This window comes from Solanum verrucosum, unplaced genomic scaffold, assembly GCF_900185275.1.
Source record: "Solanum verrucosum unplaced genomic scaffold, falcon-dt-bn FXZP01000040.1, whole genome shotgun sequence".
NCBI lineage: Eukaryota > Viridiplantae > Streptophyta > Magnoliopsida > Solanales > Solanaceae > Solanum > Solanum verrucosum.
Window position 1 is genome coordinate 968360 of NW_026020323.1, and position 22744 is coordinate 991103.

General features: G+C 33.2%; 2 protein-coding genes across 3 annotated transcripts; one reads left to right on the top strand and one right to left on the bottom strand.

The window, feature by feature from the left end:
• Nucleotides 1-4489: 4489 nt before the first annotated feature.
• LOC125835411 (auxin response factor 6-like) lies at nt 4490-12781 on the top strand. Of its 2 annotated transcripts, none has more exons than XM_049514534.1 (14): nt 4490-5176; nt 5274-5392; nt 5680-5778; nt 5859-5915; nt 5986-6144; nt 6304-6388; nt 7309-7399; nt 7818-7982; nt 8057-8179; nt 9347-9422; nt 9576-9723; nt 9818-10935; nt 11076-11266; nt 12374-12781. In XM_049514534.1, the coding sequence occupies exons 1-14, from the start codon at nt 5134-5136 to the stop codon at nt 12579-12581; spliced, it is 2682 nt and encodes an 893-aa protein (XP_049370491.1). In that variant the 5' UTR covers nt 4490-5133; the 3' UTR covers nt 12582-12781. The 2 variants fall into 2 exon arrangements, with proteins under 2 accessions (XP_049370491.1, XP_049370492.1); XM_049514535.1 differs by having other exon boundaries at nt 5277-5392.
• A 3103-nt stretch (nt 12782-15884) lies between these two features.
• On the bottom strand, nt 15885-22530 carry LOC125835427 (pentatricopeptide repeat-containing protein At3g59040). The gene is made up of 7 exons (XM_049514554.1): nt 22369-22530; nt 21475-21787; nt 21047-21337; nt 18596-18844; nt 17454-17578; nt 16804-16902; nt 15885-16655 (listed from the first exon to the last, which is right to left on the bottom strand). Exons 1-7 carry the CDS (start codon nt 22431-22433, stop codon nt 16067-16069), a joined length of 1731 nt encoding a protein of 576 aa, XP_049370511.1. The 5' UTR covers nt 22434-22530; the 3' UTR covers nt 15885-16066.
• Between the last annotated feature and the right edge of the window lie 214 nt (nt 22531-22744).

Here is a 22744-nt window from a genome sequence, read left to right on the forward strand (position 1 = left end):
TTTAAATTTTCTAAGAAAATAGTTAGAGAATAAAAACAAAAACATAGTGAAATATAGTCTTTTATTTTTCAAAATATTTTTCTTAAAAAGTGTATCATATCACCAACAATTCATTTAATATGAACTAAAGGGAGAATTTCCTTTGTTTTTATTTTACTTTGTATTTATATTTAAAAAATAGATATTTTACTTTACTTGTTCATTTTAGCAAACTAAGAGAGTTTTGATGTTTTTTTTTCATACTAAATCTTAAATAACTATATAAAATGATAATAATTAAATTTAGAGTTCAACAATAACATATCTAGTAAAATTTTACAAATAGATTATGATGAGGATAAAGTGTATGCATTAACAAGAATGTGTTCATTAAGGTATGTAGATCAAATTTAGAGTTACAAAGTATCAATTGTAAAGATAGTTGATAAAACACATCACTAAGTAAAATTTTACCAATGGATGTGTATTATTTCCTGAACCAAAATCAAGTAATATGAAATGGAGAAAATACTCTCCCCTCTTAATTTAAATGTTTTCCTTTTTTTTTTTGATTTGTACAAAAATTCTGTTTTTCTATATTTAGTACTTATAAGTTTTTTAATTACAACATATAACATGACAAGTTTAGGACTACAAAACTTTAAGAACTATACATATTTATAATTTAAGACCTCAAATTTAAAAATCTCTCTTTATTTCTTAAATTTTAAATCCAATCAAACCAAGGGCTTATTTGATTCGAAATAAAAATTTAGAATGTGTTTGATACGAAAAAAAATATTTTTTAATGTAAGTTGAAATAAAATAAATAAATTTTATAAATAATATTTTATATAAGTATCTCATTGTCACCTTTTAACACACCCCACTCCCAAGGCACATGTAGAGTATCAAAATTGAATTTATTTGAACATTTTTTTTCATGTGGATCATAAATTTAGGTGTTAAAATATACGAGAAGTGCAATAAATAGTAGATGGTGTGAATCTATAATTTTAATAATACAGTGGGTTCAATGCTATAAAAATGTTTCCCTTTCCCTACCCCACCCATTACCCTTTCTGCTTGCCTTTATTGTAATGGGTCAAACTTTTTTAAATTAGATAAAATTGAATAAAAATATTTTTAGTTAATAATTTGTTTAAAGATATTTTTGTTGTCAATAATTTGATTCAAATATACCCATATTAATGTGTAATAGGTCAAAAATGTCCCTTTTTTAAATAAATATTTTTCTTTTTAAATATATTTTTATTGATAATTTTTTTTGTTTGAAAATGATTCTCCTACTTCAATTTGAAAAAACTAAGAAACAAAAATATTTTTATTTTATTAGGAATTATTTATTGTTATCTAAATAAAAATTATGATCGGGTTACTATGATCTTATATATGTGTGAACTATATTATTAGTTAAAAAGGTACATGAAGTTAATCTATCTTAATCATTGAAATGAGATTAAGAAGAAAAAAAAAAATTCTACTTATTTATTAGTTAAAGTGATTTTAAATTTTAAAAAACAAGAATTGAGTTTTTTGGTAATAATATTTTTATTAGGAATAAAATATGTTTAAAAATAAAATAAAATAAAATACTGATATATTTATTAAGAGAAGGGCATTTTTGCTCATTAAGTAACTATAGAGGTATTTTGGACCAAACTGTTAGTAGTATGGATGTTGTATTTCTGGATCACATTATTAACTGAGGACATTTGATTTAATTTCACATAGTTTAAAGACAATTTTTTACTTTTTTTTAATTTTACAATTTCTATTTACTTTCTTTTTTTCCTTTTTCACTTATTGAGTTTTGCTTCATCTCCAAATCCAAATTGAATTAGATTCATTTAATTTTTAAATAATAGATTTCAAATATTAAAACATTATAGGAAAATAGTATGAATTGAAATATTTTTTCATATTAATATGATAAGAAAATACATATAAAATTATTAATAAAAAATCATATAATTTGACTCTCGAACAATAAAACAGAACAAATTAAATAGAGCGAACAAAGAAAGTATCAAATACCAGAAAATAAATTTTAAAAAACTAACATTAATATTTTCCTTTAATTCAACTTATGATATTTGAAGAAATAATCACTAGACTAGTAATACTCGGATGAGACCTACCTGAAAATAATGTAGGCATTCAAACTATGAAGGTTAACGCTTTAAATTTTTACATAAATTTAGATATATATTAATGTACAAAATTTTATTTAAAAAAATAACTATTCAAATTTTTATATAAAAGTACTAAAAATCGTGATTTAATATAGTTAAAAATATTTTTATGAAAAAACAAAATTCAGTTCATTAAAATGGTGATTAAAGTACCGATAGGTTTTATCTTTTGTGACAAAAAAAAGAAGTTTCAATGGGTTAAAATAAAGAAACCCACCCATTCAAATAATTTCAAATAAATGAAATAGAAAATTGTACTGTCCGTTTGACTCATGAATGATTTATGAAGGAATTTTTAAACTGACATAATTATTATGCAATGAATAATAACTCAAAAATTGTTGTTTTCTATGTGTCATTTCATGAAACATTCTCTTTTAATTAATTAAAAAAAGAATAATATCTTTTTAAATATTTAAAAACTCTTTAATTTTTGAACTTTTTATTTTTACACTTAAAGCATGCTTGGTACGAAGAAAAATGTTATTTGAAAAATAAATAATTTTTTTAATTATTTTTTTGTTTTTGGTAAATAAGCAAAGACATATTATTTCAAGAACATTCATATGTAATCTAGCAAAATAATATAATATTGAGATGGTGTGGGGTTCGGAGGTGGCGGGGTAGGGATGGTCAAGGAGTCAGGGTCAGAGGTATAGGTATTCGGATACCTTCCATCATACTTTTCGGTTATTGGTGTCATTGTCGTCAAAAAAGTAGAGCATATATACCATTTATACTAACAGATATACACATGTCATAATCTTATACACCAACCCGACATTTATTAAATATCGGATCGATGAATAAGATTGCGCCACGTCCACGAATGTCTCTACAGAGGTTTATGTATACTATTTACGATAGTTCAGAGTGTATTTATCCCTTTTCCGAACTAATTAACATATTATGATAATAAGAGTAAATTCAACATTTGAATATTATGAGTTTTCAAATCAAATGTATTTATAAAGTTAACAAAAAAATATCAATTTTTCATAAATCAACATGTAAGGCTTTAGACGTGTCTATTATAACAAGGTTCTAATAAAAAAATTAAGCAACTTTATGGTCAAATTTATCAAGATTTTTTATTAGTTGCTACTTTATTTTATATTTATATTTATAGATCACAGAGAAGTATAGGGAGCGATAACCTTCTTAGATGAGGGAGGTTTGATTATTTTTATTTTTTAGAAGCGGCTAGAAGTTCTGTTTTTTTATTATTTTTTTTTTTATAATTCATATTATATATTTAAAAATTATGTAAATAATACTATAAATTGCAACAATTAACATCTTGAAATATTTAAAAGATATTTACAAAATTTGTTTCACTCTCAAAATTATATCCATGCCACAAAAATGACATAAAGGAAGTAACATATATTATTTGAAAATGACGTAAAAAGTACTATAAATCACAGTAATCAACAATTGAAAATATTAAATGGTATATAAAAAATTCGTCTAACTCCCAAAATTCTATTGGTACCACATAAAATGAGATAGATGAAGTAACATGTATTATTTGAAATGACGCAAAAAGTATTATAAATCACAATAATTAACAACTTAAAATTGAAAGACATTTGTTTGACTAACTCTCGAATTCTATTAATGCCACATAAATTGGACAAAACAACTTTATTATTTGAAAATGACGTAAATACGTATTATAATTATAAATTATAATAAGTAACAATTTAAAATATTTTAAATTATTTTAAAATTACATAAAAAATAATATAAATCATAATAATTAATAACTTAAAATATTTTAAAACCATAAAAAATTTAAATGCTCCAAATTTCATTTATATTATATAAATTGTGACCAAGAAATGGAGTAACATATATTAAGCCCGCGGTGGTAGCACCAATTGTATTAATCCATCTATTTTTATTTATATGTCGTTCTTACTAAAATAGATGATTTTTAATATTTGTCATTTCACAAAACCAATGCATAAATAACACTATTTTTTCTGTTTTTATCTTTGAGAGTTATTAGTTTGGACTCTGGATAGTATGAATTTGATAAACATAAGAAAACTAAATGATTAAATTATGTCTATTGGTCAATTTCATTAATTAAAATAAATTAATTTATATTCATTTATTAAAAATTTGACTTTAAGAGAATGCTAAATAAGAATATATGGTAAATTTATATAGTTTTTTAAAAGACGTAAAATCTAAAATAGTGACATATAAATAAAGAAGAATATTATACAAAAATGGTGTATTGGCAATGATGGAATTTTATATGACTATGGTTTCTTTTAATAATTCAGAATTGGAAAGGAGTGTGAAGGAACAGTTCCCAAACTTAGCAGCATTTCACAATCTTCAGTTCCTTAAATTCTTGGGGTCCCTTTTCCTATTTCTCTTTCCTTCTTTCTTCTGTAGCTTTCAATATGTGAAAAGAAAATCCAATCAACTCAAAAAAAAAAAGGAAAAAAGTACAGCTTAAGAGATCTACTGAATAGCCTACTTGAGCTCTCACTCACTCTGTAGAGCAGTAGAGATCTTGAAGTAACCAAAAAGTTGTTTCTCTTACTACTGTTACTGTTGCTCTTTAAGGGTTTCTAGTTTGTTTAACTTCAAGATCTGTGGTTCAGTTGCTTCTGCAGTTTATTTGAAGAAAAGGGTCTTTAGGGTTTGTGTTGTTTCTTGATTTTGAAGTGACTAATTGAAGATCTGGGACAAGTATGAAGCAGCTGTTGATGGTGGTGTTTAGTTGTGGAACTGGGTTTGGATGAGTGAAAATATGGTTTCTTGTTTCTTGGTTTTTGCTTGGGGTGGGGGGGTGGGGGTGGGGGTTGTACTAGCAAAGTTTTGATTTTTTTGGAGTTTTTGCTTTCTTGGGTTGCTCTTTTTTGGCTTAACTAGTGAAAAGTAAGTTGCTTGATAGGAGTTTTGTTGATTTGCTGAAATGAGGGTATCATCATCTGGGTTCAATCCTCAGCAAGAAGAAGGTTTGTTTGTTGTTATTTCTTGTTTTGGTGAACTTGAAGTGAAGCATTATTTGCAGTCATTAATGAGCATATTTCATATTTTTATGTTTAATTATAGCAGCAGGGGAGAAGAAATGCTTGAATTCAGAGCTGTGGCACGCGTGTGCAGGACCCCTAGTTTCACTTCCACCTGTAGGAAGCAGAGTTGTGTATTTTCCTCAAGGGCATAGTGAGCAGGTTAGTATTAGATATTATGGTTCACATTGTGGCTCATTTAAGTTGAGGTGTTTGATATGGTTTAATTTCTTCATGTGATGTTTTGTAAAGCTTGCACTTCTACTTTTGGTTGTTTATTGGTGGCTAAATATAGTATGCTGCTGTTTTTGTCCCTAAGCCATTGAATTCTCTTAAATTTTTTAGCAAACTGAGTTTTTTGAGACATTCTTCCTGTTTTAGCTTTAAGTAGCTCCAGAGTTATTCATATGATATGAAACATGGATCTGAGTTTTGGATGCCATTTACAGGTTGCTGCCTCAACCAACAAGGAAGTAGATGCTCATATCCCTAATTATCCTGGTTTACCGCCTCAACTAATTTGTCAGCTTCACAACCTGACAATGCATGTAAGTTTGTTTTATGGCTGTGATGTGATATTTATGTATCTTTCTGTTGCAATGTATTCTAAACAGTTATTGAATTACAGGCAGATGTTGAGACTGATGAAGTATATGCTCAAATGACATTGCAGCCACTAAGTCCAGTATGTCACTTGCTATCTTTTCGAATCAGTTTTAGTAATAATCTTCTGCTAATGGACTTACTCTATGTAGCAAGAGCAAAAGGACGTGTGCCTGCTACCAGCAGAACTTGGCATCCCGAGTAAACAACCAACCAACTATTTCTGCAAAACTTTGACGGCAAGTGACACCAGTACTCATGGTGGATTCTCTGTCCCTCGCCGAGCAGCAGAAAAAGTTTTCCCCCCTCTTGTAGGTCCCTTTAACAGAACCCATCAGCATTATGTTTTTCTTTTCCTTTTCTTTTTGGTCTTTTCTTTGTTATGTGTCATCAGCATTGGATTCTGTAGTATCCCTCTAGTGCTCAATGGTGTTCAACAATCGCATGATGAATGTTCTTTCTCTTTTCAGGATTACTCTCAGCAGCCACCCTGTCAAGAGTTGATTGCAAAAGATCTCCATGGGAATGAATGGAAATTCCGGCATATTTTTCGCGGTGAGTCTCTGTGCAATCTGGAGCTTAAAGGGAGTGGTAGTGTTTCGGTAGTTGGTACCATGATCCAACTGCACCTGAATGAAAAGTAAATTCAAGCACGGGATTAGGGTTTTTGGTCTACTGCAGTATATGAACTTTAAAGTCACAACATTGAGCTGAGATGTTTATATCCTCATCATAATTACTGACTTGTCCTTCCAATTCAAACCCAAAAGAATATCTGCAGAGAGAGAGAGAGAGAGTAGGCCAGTGGATGAGTGACTTTAGTTCTGGGGAAGCCGATTTTCTTGACTAGTGAGGGTGTCAGTACGACACCTCATGCAGGGGCAATTTCCTCTTTTACCTTGTCAATTTAGCTTCCAAAGCCTTAAAGGCCCGACAAGAAGATGAAAATGCAAGAGGTTCTGATATCTGGTTCCTTAAATGTTAACTTTTTTCTGTTTTTGTTGTTTGGGAGGGGTTGGCTGGTATTGAAATCACATGTGAGTGTGTGAAGAGGTTCTAGATTGTATTTCTGAGCAATTTAGCTGGATGGTTCTTGGCTAATATTAAGGCAAGAGAAGGCACTGGAGCTTAGTTGAATGCATTACATCTTTGCTAACACTTACGGTCCTTTAAAGCCATTTAGCCCGGAAGTTACCAGAGATGAGACATACTCTGGTAAAATGAACTAAAGATGTTATATTAGTAAGCCTTTTAAAATCAGACTGAAGCAACTATACTGAATCTAATGACTAGTGGAGCTGTTCTTGATGATTTAAGGGCCTTGAGGAATTCTACTTTACCTGTTTCAGCTTTTTGCATCTCTTATTTTGAGGTGGAGGGAGTGATTTTAAAATCTGCAAACTCTTTGGTTGCATGTTTTCATTTATGAAAATGGGCATAAGCATTACCAGCACTAATTGGTTGCTCATGTTTAGGACAACCGAAGAGGCATCTATTGACAACCGGATGGAGTGTGTTTGTGAGTGCAAAGAGACTTGTTGCAGGCGATGCAGTCATCTTTATCTGGTATAAGATTCAGTCCTAATATTTCCTCATAAGATTCAGCTCCAACATCCGGAACTTTCAAATGATTTATATATTTCTCAGATAAATTGCATATGTATTTTTAGCGCAGAATCACATTTGACCATATTAGTTGGATAATGGTTTGCAATTGAAGGAACTCACTCTCATATCTCCCACTCAAATGAGAATCTTCAAAAATTTAGAATTGATTTCAATCTTTTTACGTCAGTAACTTTTATCTGTGGACCTGCATCATTTTATTTTTTGGATAAAGATAGCTGTGAACCTGCATCACGTATTGTGTGGTTTAACAGTAATTAGTTGGATAATCATTTGCAATTGAAGGAACTCACTCTCATTTCTCCCACTCAATTTGTGAGGATTTTATCTTTTGCTCAAGTACTGCACCTTTTATCAGGAACGAAAACAATCAATTGCTTTTGGGGATTCGACGTGCTAATCGTCCTCAAACTGTCATGCCTTCTTCAGTCTTGTCAAGTGATAGCATGCACATTGGTCTCCTAGCTGCAGCGGCTCATGCAGCTGCAACTAATAGCCGCTTTACAATATTTTATAATCCAAGGTAAAAGTTGTTCCTTTTGTTTCATTTGCTAACAAAGTTGAGTCACATTTTACCTTTTAGTTTCATAATTTCAGGGCCAGCCCATCAGAGTTTGTCATACCTCTGGCCAAGTATGCTAAAGCAGTGTATCATACTCGAATATCTGTTGGTATGAGGTTCCGGATGCTGTTTGAAACAGAAGAATCAAGTGTCCGTAGGTAGGTCTTATCTTCTTGGACTTCCGCGTACTATTTAAAGTAATTTGAATGAAAAGTTGACTTGCAGAGCCAGGTTTCTAGTAAAAGGGAGGGACATCTATGTGAAAAGGGAAGACTTTGGTGGGTAGTTAAAAAACATTTGTTAGAGCTTGGGTTTGAAGGCACACTATGCTAAGGTACCTTCCTGAAGTTTTAGCTGATTTGGAGTCAGGGAAAGCTCTTGTAGGAAGAGAAACAAACTTAGGAGATCAAAATCTCTGAGCTATTGTCTCCTCTCCTACCAAACAAAGATATCCAAGTACTTATACTGTAGTATGCTTACATGCAAAACCTAAATAGTACTATATTAATTGGGTGACTTTTCGATCATGTTTTAACAGTGTCCTATTTCCGAGAAAATAATGGATATGGTCTTGGAGGAAATCTGCTTGTTTATAGAAAGATAGGCCCTTGTTATCTTATCTCTTTTGAATACATGGAATGACTTGTGATGTCTAGTTGAACTCTCAAAAGCAATTCTTTGTCGACGGGCTGATTTCAGGATTGTTGGATCATATCAGTAGAAGGATAGGTTATATTAGCCCATCAACAAAGAATTGCTTTTGGAAGTTCAATCAATCATTCATGTATTCATAAGAGGTAAGATAGTAAGGACCCGCTTTTCTATAAACAAGAAGATTTCCTCCAAGACCATATCCATTATTTTCCAGAAAAAAAATTGAACACTTAATTTAAGGGCCAGCCATAAACATATGCCTAACTAATGGAAAAAAGTACTGGAGTGGAAAATTTTCATATATTGCAACCCTTTTTGAGAAAAAGACACCAGATACATGCCGAAATGCTTAGTTCTCTAGTCTTAACCTCTCTGATTTGAGTTTATAATGAAGAACATTACCAAGCTTAAGTAAAGATTTTTGAGTTCATTATGAAGGATGCACTGGAGGTGCCAAATATGGCTGTTTGGTTCGTTTACTTAAATAAATGTCTTTCTTTGCCTTGGGAATACCAAATTTCTTGAAAACTTTGTTAGTATTTCAAAATTTTCATGCAGCCAGTGGAAAATTGATTCTGACCTACTCCAAGTTCCCTCAATTCTCTCTCTCTCTCTCACTCACTCACATACACACATGCACATTTTAATCATTTTAATATGTTTGGATTTAGGTACATGGGAACAATTACTGGCATCAGTGATTTAGATCCTGTTCGTTGGCCAAATTCACACTGGCGGTCTGTGAAGGTTAGTTTTATAACTGGTGGCCATTTGTATAAACTATAAAGTAATAGATAAACTAAATGCTACTGTATCTTAGCATAAATTTATAATTTTTCATGCGCCTTCTGGTACCTTCTGTATATAAATTATAATCTTTTGTAACTGTTCCTGTTGCAGGTTGGATGGGATGAATCAACTGCTGGAGAGAGGCAGCCCAGAGTTTCTCTGTGGGAAATTGAACCTCTGACAACATTTCCTATGTATCCTTCTCCTTTCTCCCTTAGGCTAAAGCGGCCTTGGCCATCTGGACTACCTTCTCTCCCTGGTAAGGTTTCTCCTTGCTTTTGTTGCCCAGGGAGACAAAAGAAAATTTGGTTGTGTTCTAAATTTCAGTGGTTGTTTACCTCTCATTCACTCAGGTTTCCCAAATGGTGATATGACTATGAATTCTCCACTCTCATGGCTGCGTGGTGACATGGGAGATCAGGGGATGCAGTCGCTTAATTTCCAGGGATTTGGTGTTACTCCGTTTATGCAACCAAGAATGGATGCTTCTATGTTAGGTTTGCAACCTGACATTCTGCAAACAATGGCAGCACTAGATCCATCGAAACTTGCAAATCAATCCCTTATGCAGTTCCAACATAGTATTCCTAACAGTTCAGCGCCTTTGTGTCAGAGTCAGATGTTGCAGCCTTCTCATTCACAGCAAAATCTGATCCAAGGCTTTTCAGAAAACCACTTAATATCTCAGGCGCAGATGCTTCAGCAGCAATTGCAGCGCCGTCAAAATTTTAATGATCAACAGCAATTGCTGCAGCCACAGCTTCAGCAGCACCAAGAAGTGAACTCGCAGTTTCAACATCAACAGCAAACTAAGACCATTTCCGGTCTCTCTCAGATGGCTTCAGCCACGCATCCCCATCTTTCTCATTTGCAAGTCCTAAGTTCAACTGGTTCCCCGCAAACCTTTTCTGATATACTGGGTAACCATGTCAATGCATCTAGTAATTCTAATATGCAAAGTCTGTTGAGTTCATTTTCCCGTGATGGAGCATCTACTGTCCTGAACATGCATGAAACTCACCCTCTAGTGTCTTCGTCCTCATCATCAAAGCGAATTGCTCTAGAATCTCAGCTCCCTTCTCGGGTTGCTCCATTTGTGGTGTCCCAGCCTGAGGATGTGATAGCGCACAATACTAAGGTCTCAGATCTTTCCTCTTTGCTGCCACCTTTTCCTGGCAGAGAATCGTTTTCTGATTATAGAGGAGTAGAAGATAGCCAAAGCAATGCACTCTATGGATTTACAGACTCTTTGAACATACTGCAGACCGGTATGTCCAACATGAAGGGTAGTAGTGGTGATAATGGATCTTTATCTATTCCTTATGCTACCTCTACCTTCACAAGTACTGTGGGCAATGAGTATCCCCTTAACTCAGACATGACAGCTTCAAGTTGTGTAGATGAATCAGGTTTCTTGCAGTCCTCCGAAAATGGGGACCAAGCAAACCCAACTAATAGAATCTTTGTGAAGGTGAGCTTATAAGCTTGTTTGATATACAATTCATTCTTTGTTTTCTGAATTGCATGGGCTAACACTCTGTTTAGTTTAAAAGCTTTTAAAGAGGGAATGCTCTGTGTGTTATGTTGTTTCTCACGGCATGTTTTTGGCAGGTTCAAAAATCAGGGTCCTTTGGACGGTCACTTGATATCTCCAAATTTAGCAGCTATCACGAACTTCGAAGTGAGCTTGCTCGCATGTTTGGGCTAGAAGGCTTGTTGGAGGACCCTGAGAGATCAGGCTGGCAGCTTGTAATTGTTGACCGAGAGAATGATGTCCTCCTCCTCGGTGACGATCCTTGGCAGTAAGAATTTGATCACTTCTTTTCTTTTACAAGCTTTCCACTACAACCTGTCTCTCTCCCCCTGCCTGGAGTCTCTTTATATTTTTTTCCCGTTTTGTGGGGAATAGGGGCAGGTCAAATTATAGCTCGACTCCCTGTCTCTCTCCCCCTGCACCGAGCTCCCTTTTGGCCATAGATTTTGAAGTTGAAATTTGAAAATTTGAATTTTTAAAGTTGTGTTTGGACGTGCATTTTACTTGAAAATAATATGTTTGAAGTTTTGCAAGAGGAAGGCCAGTTTTTGAGAACTTGAACATATTTGAAGATAAATTTTCAAAAACTACTCCCAAAATCTATGGCAGCATAGTTTCAAATTGCGAGTTTTTGGATATATATGACATATTCATCTTGCCATCTATTTAAATCAGTCTTTTGTTATGCTGACTCCAATGAATTATGGGGGATCAAGGTTCAAATCCTAGCAGAGGTGGCAAAAAGTTGGTGATTTCTGTTCATTGGTCAAAGTCTCGATGGATAGAATTATCCATTCATTGTCTGTGGAAGATAGTAGGTACCTGATATATTAGTTGAGGTGCATATAAGATGGCCAATGCAATTGTTATTGCAAAAGGAAAAAAGAGACGCTTGATTTTACATGTCAATCCCTATCATATCGGCTATATGAATCCTCTCTATCCATTTTGCTTCATTTTGAAATTCTTCATTGCTAAGTGACATCTCAAGAATCTTTTTCAGAACAGAAGGCAAAGTATTAGTTACTTTATGCTGGGTTTTAAAGCATTTTTTAGCTTCCACAGATTGGTTTTCTGTTAGCCATTCAAAGATTAACATTAGAGTACTTTTTGGCGCGAGTATTATTAGGGTTAATATACTCAAGTTCTGTGGGCCAATTGTTGACATTTTGTACGACACATTATCATATCTCACTGATCTATGTCAGCAATTTTCTTTACACCTGATATATATGCACTGCATTTTTTTCTTTTGATGAGTATATCTACCACTTTGGATAATATTTGCACTTGGATGTATATTTTACTCCACACGTCTGTTTATTTTAGTATATCTAGTTCTTCCAAGTTTTGACCCATCTCTATCTTGCTTTAGGGAGTTTGTGAACAATGTTTGGTACATCAAGATACTTTCTCCACATGAAGTGCAGCAGATGGGGAAAGAGGGACTTGATCTTCCAAATGGCATCCAAGCGCAGACGCAGACGCTTCCTGGCAATGTCAATGGATGTGATGACTATATGAACCAGAAGGGCTCCCGAAATACTATGAACGGGATACCGTTGGGGTCACTTGACTACTAATGACCATTAGTGTGACCTGCCTAAGGTAATTGTACTATATAGTTGCTGTTGCCCTTGGTTAATGTCTGCAAATTTTTTGTACCCTGTTGTGTCTTTAAGTGTCATGTATCTTTTCTACCTAAAGACAAGGGCCAAGTCTCATTTGTAGCTTGTTATCCCAGATAAGTACAATGTAAATTATAATATTTTATTATTGATAAAGACTGGAACTACCTTCTAGTGATCAACTGCAGACATGTCAAGTCTGCTAATGTTCTCAAGTCTCATTTTTCTAGTATGAAAATCTAACCTCCCCGTTTCAATTTGTTTGTCTTAATTTCTTGTTTTGTCGGATTCAAAAAGTATCTCTCTTTTGCCAATTCAATTTTTTATATGATATGTTTAAAATCACAAGATTAAAAAAATCATTTGGTACATTCTACGGAAAACAAATCCATTGAAGTCCCATAAGTGGAATTTAGGAAGGCAGAGTGTACAAATTTTACCCTTACCTTCGTAGAGATAGATAGATGGACTGTTTTTGAAGGACTGTTTGAGTAATGCATATTAGAGCAGTTATAAGGAATATACAGAAGTACTGCTTATTTTAATTTATAAAATTCTAAGTTTACTTTATTTTATTAAATTTCGTGTGAAGTGAAAATCAGATAAGTTCAAAAAATATTGATAAGATATTCTTTTGTAAGAATGACAAAACTATTTTATTCTTTCACAAGTATTCTTGATTAAAAAAGTGGAGGAGCGAAGGATTTCGAATAAAAATGAAGTTACGAATTCATAAAATTATCAAGAATAAAATAACAAAATATTTGGTCAAGTAATTACATCAAAGTCCTTTATTGGTAAAGTGCATAATTTATTGAAGAATGTTATTGTAGGGTCCTCTTACTTTTGATTTAGCTGGATGCAGCTGTTTTCTATTCACCAAATGCATGGAGACACACTCGTCTTTGTCACATACTCACATTATAGGACTGATAGCACTAAACGCTACTATGACGTGTTAAAATTAGCTCATAAAAATATAACTTATTTAATTTGTTCAAGTTTGGATATATAAATCTATGACCATAATAATTCAGTTCATCTTAAAATTAGGTTGATTGTAGTTCTAATTGATCTATGATAAAACCTTATTAACATATTTTTCAAAAAGATATTCCTTTCGTTTTAATTTGCTTGGATGACATGTTAAGGACCATAAGATTAAATAATAGTTTGGTATATATTACCTATTTTTAGCTTAATATCACAAAATTCAAAAGTTTTCTTTAGTTTCTTAAAATTGGTGAAATCAAGGGAGTACTTTTTACTATATCACCCTTTGAATATAATAAATACAACGTCTTGAAAAATGTAATAGGAAAATAACTATAATTAATGATAAGGATACATTATAAACTAAGTATAAAATTATTCATTAATTTCATAAAGTGAACAAGTATCATCCCAAAATAGTATAATAGACCAATATTATTGGACGGAGAAAGTATTAAATAGTCATAATAAAGAATTCAACATAAATTTTGAACAGATTATTAACTCAATCCATTTTGTCCCGCTCAAATTTAACTCAACTCATTCTAACCCTTACCTGGAGATAGTTCAGCAAATAATTGTATGATTTTAACCTTTGTTATATTATTGAGAGGAAGAGGAAGGAAGTTAAACTTGAAAATGAAAGGTCAAAGCTGTCCAAACTCCACTAGTCCTTGCACCAAGGAGGAAGGACTTATACACTGTACTTCTTCTATTTTATATTAACTGAATTTTTGAGATAATATACACTTGTTAAAAAAAAATATTTAAAGAAATATAACTTAAATTATATTTTTCATTATTATTTTTTGTGAAATCATAAATGCTCATTCCGTTCACTTTTACTTGTCACATTTTGACTTGACACACCATTAAAAAATAATTATTGATATAAGTATTTTACCAAACTATCCCTGTTAAGTGATGTTTTGTACTAAGTCTTGGAAAATGATTTGAAGAAAGAATATTTAATGTTGTGGGTAAACATGAAAAAATATAATTGTCTTTTCTTAATATGTCAAAAGTGACAAGTAAAAACAAAAATATATTTTGGGAAAAAGTAACAAGTAAAAGTGAATAGATGGAGTTTAACTTTGTAAGTAGTGTAATGTACCTCCTAAAAGATATTCTCTCCGTTTCTTTTTATATGTCATCCTTACTATAAATAATTGGTCCATAATACTTGTCATTTTATAAAATCAATGTATAAATTACAATAATCTTCATATTATACCCTTGATAGTTAATTAGTCTTGAAAATAGATATTTGACCAACCTAGGAACCTAATAAGTAATTAATGTTCATTGTAATTACTTCATGCATTGATTAATTACTCTCACCATTGCATTACTCTATAAAATTTGGTTTCGAAAAAGACATATCAACAAACAAATTAAAAATTAAAGATGAATTTATTTTTCATTTATTAAAAAGTTGACTTCAAAAAAACATTAAATAAGAGTAAAATTGTAAACTTACTTAGTTTCTTAATGCAAGCGAAATCTAAAAAGGTGACATATAAAAAGAAATGGATGGGGTATCAAACTTCATTAAAGGAAAGGACAAATATGGGAAAAAAATTCAAACATATATCTTAAACTTTGAACAATTCAATTATTTTGAAGCATGAAAAAAAGTCTCAAAAATTCAGTTAATATAAAATAGAGTGTAGTAATACAAATTCTTGTGACAAAAATATGTTATACTAGGGAATGGTTGTTGCAGCCTTAGTCGTCACTAAAAAACACTCATAACTTTTAGTGGCAATATATTTTGGGATTTTGTGGCGACTTTTATCGCCGCTAAAGGTTTAGTTCTTTTGTAGTGAATCCAAGACGGCAATACTTAGGTGGAGGGATTAGTCCCATGTGGCTTGCCACGTCACTAAAAATTTGGATAGTTAACTCTTGAGGGTATTTGTGGTCTCTTTGGGATAACGGCGGGGTATTTTTGATCCCGAAATATAATGAAGGGTATAAGTGGTCTGTTTCGCATAGTTCAGGAATATTTGTGACCATTTTCCCTATTTTATATAATAAATTACATATTATACCAATTTTAGAAAATTACATTATATTTAGCCTACTTATAGTATGTATGTCAACCAATGATATTATACCAATTTTGAAAAATATATACAGAAAATAACTAATTTTACAGAAAAATCATGGATTCACGAGCCTCATATTTTATCCTATAAATGCACCCTGAGAGCAAGACAACTTAGCATACAGATGCATAATATCAAGAACATTCGCACACAACATGATATTGAAAACCTTTAGCTGAACATTGCTTGATTTTCAAAGCCAAAATTCATTTTCTGGAGTTCCACATTTTTACTTTCTAAGATACAATACAAAAGGGTGGAGAAGAATAATAGTACTATAAACTAACAAGACTATTAAGATTTACAAAATTTCTAGCTTCATTTTGCATTACTTTCTTATGTCTGAGATGCAGCACTACCACTAATTATCAGTTTATCCAATTTTTCTCCTGACAAAATGCTCTCTTTTTCATCAATGTCGTCATCATCATCACTACCACTTCCATCATCATCGTCATACTCGTTTTCATCATTATCATTGTTGTCACTGGGAATACTGTCGACTATCAGCTCGTTGGCACATCCTGTGATCTGCTTAGCTTCCATCTGCTCTTCTGATGTTTTTGCCAAGGACAAGAGAATGTTCTTTGCTTTTTGATCAGGAGAGACGCCGGAAGATGCCATTTCATTGAACCAAGCAATGGCACTGCCAAAATCCTTATTCCTGCCATACGCGTCCATGATTGTAGTGAAGATAGTTTGGTTAGCCTTGATACCATGGACCCGCATTTCTTCATATTTCTCCATCATCTTTTCGAGGTCATTTGTTTTTGCATATCCCTTAATCAGTGTGCCATATGTAACAACATTGGGCTCCAATCCATCTTGCTTTATTCTTCTGAAAAATTTCTCTGCACCTTCCATATCTGATGCATTAATATAAGCTGATAGCATTGTTGTGTATGAGCAAAGGTCAGGGCTACATCTGCAAGGAAAGACGGAAAATCAAAAGTCTACTTGGAGGACTCCTTGGTCAGACCTCTAGTGCCGAAAAACAACGCATAGAAGTTTTTGAATAAATACAAATAGTAAAGTTAAAAGAAGTCTTCATGGAAATGTAAACAACACATCACCTGTCTCTACGCATGCTTTTGAAGACAGTCCGGGCCTGTTCTACCATTCCTGAGATAGCAAATGCATCTAGCAAGATGTTGTAAGACTTTTGTGTTGGCCTGAAAAAAGAGGTGCCCTCATATAACCCTTGTAATTAAAGGATACGAAAACACTGTGACTGGCTACAAAGCATCCATAGAAATATAACGTCATCTGGCATGAAGACAGAGAGCATATATGTGTCTGAGCTTGAGCTACTCTTGCTAAATCACTAAGCACCTGGCTTAAACACATCTCTTCTACCAGATGATTAAGTTTCAGTCAAAGCTTAAATGTAAGCAAGAAAGTTAATTGGTTTTCTTTCTGAAAAGTGCACTCTGGAGATAGAATGGGTCTTATCTTTTAATGTGATTTCCTTCCAATCACTAGGAGGAAAATGGATAAGATATGTTAAACATGCTGGTAAGTAACTGGTCATGAGCAATTAGTTCCATATGATTGAAAGATCACAAAGAACTGATCCTATTTGAATAGCTGCCTGGGTGTCTCATGCAGAGAATCATGTTTTGATGCAGAGTATCTACTTTTGGTATAGGAAAGAAGGAAGCTGTAGGAGAGGAAAATGATGTAAAAAATTCTTGGATATTCAGTAGTGTAAAGAACTCAATACCTGACACCAGCATCAAGCATTTCCTCAAAAACAGCTAGTGCCTCCTCTTCTCTTCTAGCCTTTCCATATGCACTAATGAGCAGTGCATAGCTAACAACATCAGGTCGAAGACCAGCTCTTTGCATCTAAAATTAGGCATTCGCTTCAAAATGTTAATCAAATTTCTATATATACAAAACTAAAAGCAACAATAACATACGCAGTGTAATTCCACAGGTGGAGTCTAAGGAGGGTAGAGTGCACATAGACCTTACCCCTGCCTCATGGAGGTAGAGAGGCTGTTTCCAAAGACCCCTGGTTCAGGTAACACATCACAAAACTAAAAGGACAGAAGTGATTAACCAAATGTAAAACTGCCTGTGTCGATAAAGCTGAACAGATGTGCAAATTTATGAAGCCATTCCACGTGCCCATGATTTTCAAAACCAAACATGAAATCACAACTGAAACAGACAAATGTAATACTACAAATAATTTTGTAAATAAAGATCTCAAGTCCAGCAAACTTAGGGATTGTCCAGTGAAATATGTCTATAAAGGGGTAGCTTTATGGTCAAAATTCTGCAATGGGCTTAAGCCCCTGCAGGTTAATTTTATTGTCAATAGGTTCTTGAATCAAATATGTTAACAACAAATCAATTCTTCATCCTTAACCAAGAGGTCTCGGGTTCGAGTCCCCTTGGGTACGGAGTCACCTTTGTTAGGGAGCGCTTTACCCCCCAATGTGGGACTTCCCGGCGCGAATCCGGATTTAGTCGGGCTCCAATGTGGGTATCAGACACCGGAAGGGAAACCAAAAAAAAAAAAAAACAAATCAATTCAATAAATTCTTGAATAAAATAAGTTACAATAAACTATCTGTGACACAGAAAAATGAAGTGTCAAAACCTTATAAGAAATTAGCAAGAATTTGACGTTCTTAAAAGACCTCTAATATTTCAAATTTAAAATGCACTGTAATACTATTGCATCAGGGACTAATACAGAAAACTAATGCTAACTGCTGAGGGAAAAAAACCTATAATAGCATAAATACATTTTCTTGATAGGAAGCAACACATCGAGCACTTAAGGAGTTGTTCCAGCATACCTAATGATCATTTCCCAAAGAAAGCAGAACCTATAAATAATTTGCAATTTACCTGATCATAAATGTTTGCAACCTCCTTATAGTTGGTCTCAAATGACATCAAACTGTTGTAAGTAACTGTATTTTGTGGAATTCCTCGCTCGGCCATCAAAGAAAATAGATGACGGGCTTTTTCATATTTTCCTGCCTTCTTATACATATAGATCATCATGTGGAACATTTTCTGGTCTGGTTTTAGAGGAGGTGCATCCATATCCATAAGGGCTTCAAAGACTTCTTGAGCTTCATTAAATTTGTCACCCTGCATTAACTCCTTCATTAGCAAGATACTTAAAGTTACATAAACCAGTCTAGGCACAGAAATTCACATGGACCCGAGGAACTTTACATAAATGAATAAAGGAACTAGAGAATCAAATTTTTTTCCTCGGATTCTTGAGTTAATCTAAAGATTTTTTACCCCACATAAACACTGCATGTAGAACTACTTCTTTCTTATATATCGTTGCCTGTTTTTATTCCTGGTTAATAATCCTTTGACATTCGCAGATATGGTTCCTCCAAAAATAGAATGCTGTAAAACCACAACCAATCTTAGATTGAGAGTGGAATAAGATTCTACAGTTATCAAAGAAACGTCATTCACTACTACATTTTCTCAATCTTCTTGATTTCTTATTCCTCATTAAGCATGGAGGGTGCTCAGGTTCAGTTCAGTCAACCTTTTCCTTTATTCTAGTACCAAACCAGCATCAGCTATTCAAAACCACGCAAAGGTTTCAGAAATAATTACTTTTGGTTTGTTTTGGAGGCACCATTTCAGTTTGACTTGGTGTAGTGGTTTTAAAACTATCTTTTTCCCTCCACAATTAATTACATCTAGAAAATTGATAAACTTTAAACTACACAAGGCTTCATAGTACCCACTATCAAAATCTGAACTTAAAAATTCAGATAAGGGAAAAACATCCGACAACTAGTTTCAATTACCCAAGAAAAACAAAGATACAAGAAGATTGTATACAACAAAAAGATTTTATCAATAAAAAGACAACAATTAATTTGAATAATTGGAGAAACAAAATCAAGTTTTTGGGTGCTTTTGGTATGGAACCTTATTGTCGAACCTGCTCAAGTATAACTACTGCTACCACTACTAAGTACCGATTGCCTGCATGACACTTCATCTTATTTCAGTAGATACTCTTTGAAAAGATTTCTTTGATGATCTTTGTCAACGCCCCGTAACTTAAGGAAATCCATCAATTAATAAACTTTCGTTTGATCACTTCTCTTTTCCTTGGAATACTTGGTTGGCCATAAAAGTATGTATCATATGGTAATGGTAAACAAGGTCTACATCATCCCCTTTTATCACTTTCAATCATGACATTGTTTGCACCTACTAACCAATTCCATTTAAATAGATGACTATAGTAGCTAGGTAAGTTTTGGCAAGGGAACAAACAACAAGAGTCATTGACTATATAATCAACAGATTTAGAAAGACTAGAATCTTCAGATATTGTTCAGAAGAAGGGTGGGATTTTTCGAAAAGCAGAAAGCCAGAGGAAGTAATCGAAAAATGCTCTATTATGGGACATTTTGTTTCTCTTTCCTCTAATTAGTACTGTCATTTTTAAACATCCTTACTTGAGGATATGGAGAAGCATAAGACACAAAAAAGTCTAGTCAACATCTGCATCTCGAAGTGTTTCTTTGAACTGCTAAATCAACTCCTCTGGATTAGTCTATTTGACATAAATAAAATGTCCAGATCAAAATCTTAGGTCTAAAGATTCATACAGAAATATCGTTCATGGTCATTTTTTAACAAATAATGTAAGAATATTATTAACAATCTTGATCTTGAGCTTCAGCCAAATGAACAGATCTTCTCAGAATCATTACCAACACTCATCTCACAGGATGTTAAAGAATAACACATCCCATCTGATCAGTCAGCGATTAATTCTCTATTCTTCCATTTTATCAAGTTTTTCTTCTCATTCTACCAGATAATGGTCGCGGAACTTACAGATGGACCTTTTGACTGTTAAATAAATATCAAGCAATTTTCCATTTTAAGATTGCAGCAATCGTTATTAATCCAATTCCATTATGTAGTCCTGGCTGCAAGATACTGGATCTATCTTGCACATGAAAATCATGATTTTGTCATTCCAAAGCGAAGCATCATGCCAGCCAATGTATGGTACAAATGTTCTTTTCCACCACAGCAAGTCATCAGTCTTTACAACTTCACACTCGAAGTCTTCTCCGAGTTATTTGTTCTAAAAGTTGGATGAATCATTAAACCAAATTATAATAGCCTAACCGAGTCACACAACATGCTCAATTCAATTGACAAGTAAATTTTAGTTTTACAGTAGTGCACATAAAATTTCATAGTTATGTTCAGCCATTGTCATTCGCCTTCTTATATCTTTAATAATTGAGCTCCTAAGTCTAACTACTTCCGTTGTATAGTTTGCTACATTACCTCAACAAAGATTTTGAGAATGATTTGGTATGTAATAGCAGAAGGTTCAGGGCCTGAAGTTTGCATTCTCCGAAATATCGCTTCTGCCTTGGCGTACTGACCTCCTTTTCCATATGCCTCCATCAGAGCAGTGTGAGATATCACATTGGCAGGATAGCCCTTCTTATTCATGTAGCCTAAAATCCTTTCAGCTTTACTGAAGTCCCCTTGCTTCCCGTAGGCCGTAATAAGCATCAGAAAGTCCATCTCATTAAAATCCCACCAATGCTGAGTTCGAAGCCATTCAAGAATCTACAACGGAAACAACAGATTAGACTAAAAGGAATCAAGAAGCAAAGTATGAATAGCTGAGTATTGGCTATAGTCTGCATAAAGGAAGACAGCTGAAGTAAAACCTTAAATGACATGCTAGAGAGAAGAGTACAAACCTCACTAACAAGGTTCCACTTCTTAAGCTGCTTAAATCTAACCAAGCTTCCAAGAACAAGGTTCTTTGGAAGAGCCTGGTTCTTGTCCCTCTGGGTTCTCAGCACTGAAACAGCAGAACCAGCTTCTTCAATTTCATTCATCATCTTTCTCCAGTTTTTCTGGTCTGCTTCATCTTCAGCACTCTTGAAAACCTCTACTTTCCTCCTCTTCTGCATGAACTTTCTCGGCGTCAGCATGCCTTGACACACCACTTCAGCTCTTTTACATATTTTAACATTTGTATTCAATGAATTCTCACCACTATTTGATTTACTGCATTAGAAATGACGGTGTTTTGCTAAGCACAACTTCACAACATGGAATTAAAACTGAAATCCAAAGACAGCCCTTTAAATCCAATATTGTCATATATATATGTACCAAAATTGCACAAACTGCAAAAATCTTACGTTTCTTTGCAGTAAAAATAAAGGGTAACAGCTAAAAGAATCAGGTATAAGATTCAAGAACCACTTAACACAGCTATCTTAGTTCAATAGAGCCATAACTTGGCAGAGGTTGGATAGGGTCAGCGCACACTGTTAACAACTAAAAGTAAGACAAAATCAAACCTTTTATCCAATAAATCTTGAAAGATACGATTTTTTTGGTAAATTTAACATTTCTCAACTATTTCATACAAATTCAATTCTAAATAGCAAACAAATAAGGCCCAGAATTAAAAGAAACAACAACAGGGGATATTCAATTTTCTCAACACCCAGCTTGGACCCTTTTGAAATAAGAAAATTCCCAAATTGGTGACCCAATAAACCCTTTAGTACATATAAGATTTTACAACATGAAGCAGCCCCCACAAGAGAGAAATGAGTAAATAATAAGAAAAAGCATACCTCCAGAGAGAAGAAGATGAAGGAGAAATGAATGGTTTGAGGAAAATCATCATTGTTTGAGGCATTTACAATTTGGTTCCCCTTCACCTTCACTGCACTACAAGACTCCAATGCTCATTCTCATAGAGTTGAAGGGATATTTCTTCTCATTTTATTTATCCTACTTTTTAAAGCTAAGCACATAATACTGTTTAGTTTTAAATTTCAGAAAAGGGTCAAATATAATTCAGTATTATCCAAGTTTAAATATATACTCTCTTTCTGTCTACTAATTTACTACTTACTTTAAACAGAAAAGGGTAAAAAATATTCGACAAGTTTTAAAATATCCCTTATTTATTTATTTAGCTAAAAATAATTCTCAATTTATTTTTTT

Coding starts and splice junctions, on each gene's coding strand:
- LOC125835411 (XM_049514534.1), top strand. CDS start 5,134: ATGAGGGTATCATCATCTGGGTTCAATCCTCAGCAAGAAGAAG. Junction 7,400..7,817: donor GATGCAGTCATCTTTATCTG/GTATAAGATTCA, acceptor ACCTTTTATCAG/GAACGAAAACAATCAATTGC. Junction 7,983..8,056: donor ACAATATTTTATAATCCAAG/GTAAAAGTTGTT, acceptor TCATAATTTCAG/GGCCAGCCCATCAGAGTTTG.
- LOC125835427 (XM_049514554.1), bottom strand. CDS start 22,433: ATGCCTCAAACAATGATGATTTTCCTCAAACCATTCATTTCTCCTTCA. Junction 17,579..18,595: donor TTGCAAACATTTATGATCAG/GTAAATTGCAAA, acceptor GCCTAATTTTAG/ATGCAAAGAGCTGGTCTTCG. Junction 16,656..16,803: donor AAAAGCATGCGTAGAGACAG/GTGATGTGTTGT, acceptor CTTTCCTTGCAG/ATGTAGCCCTGACCTTTGCT.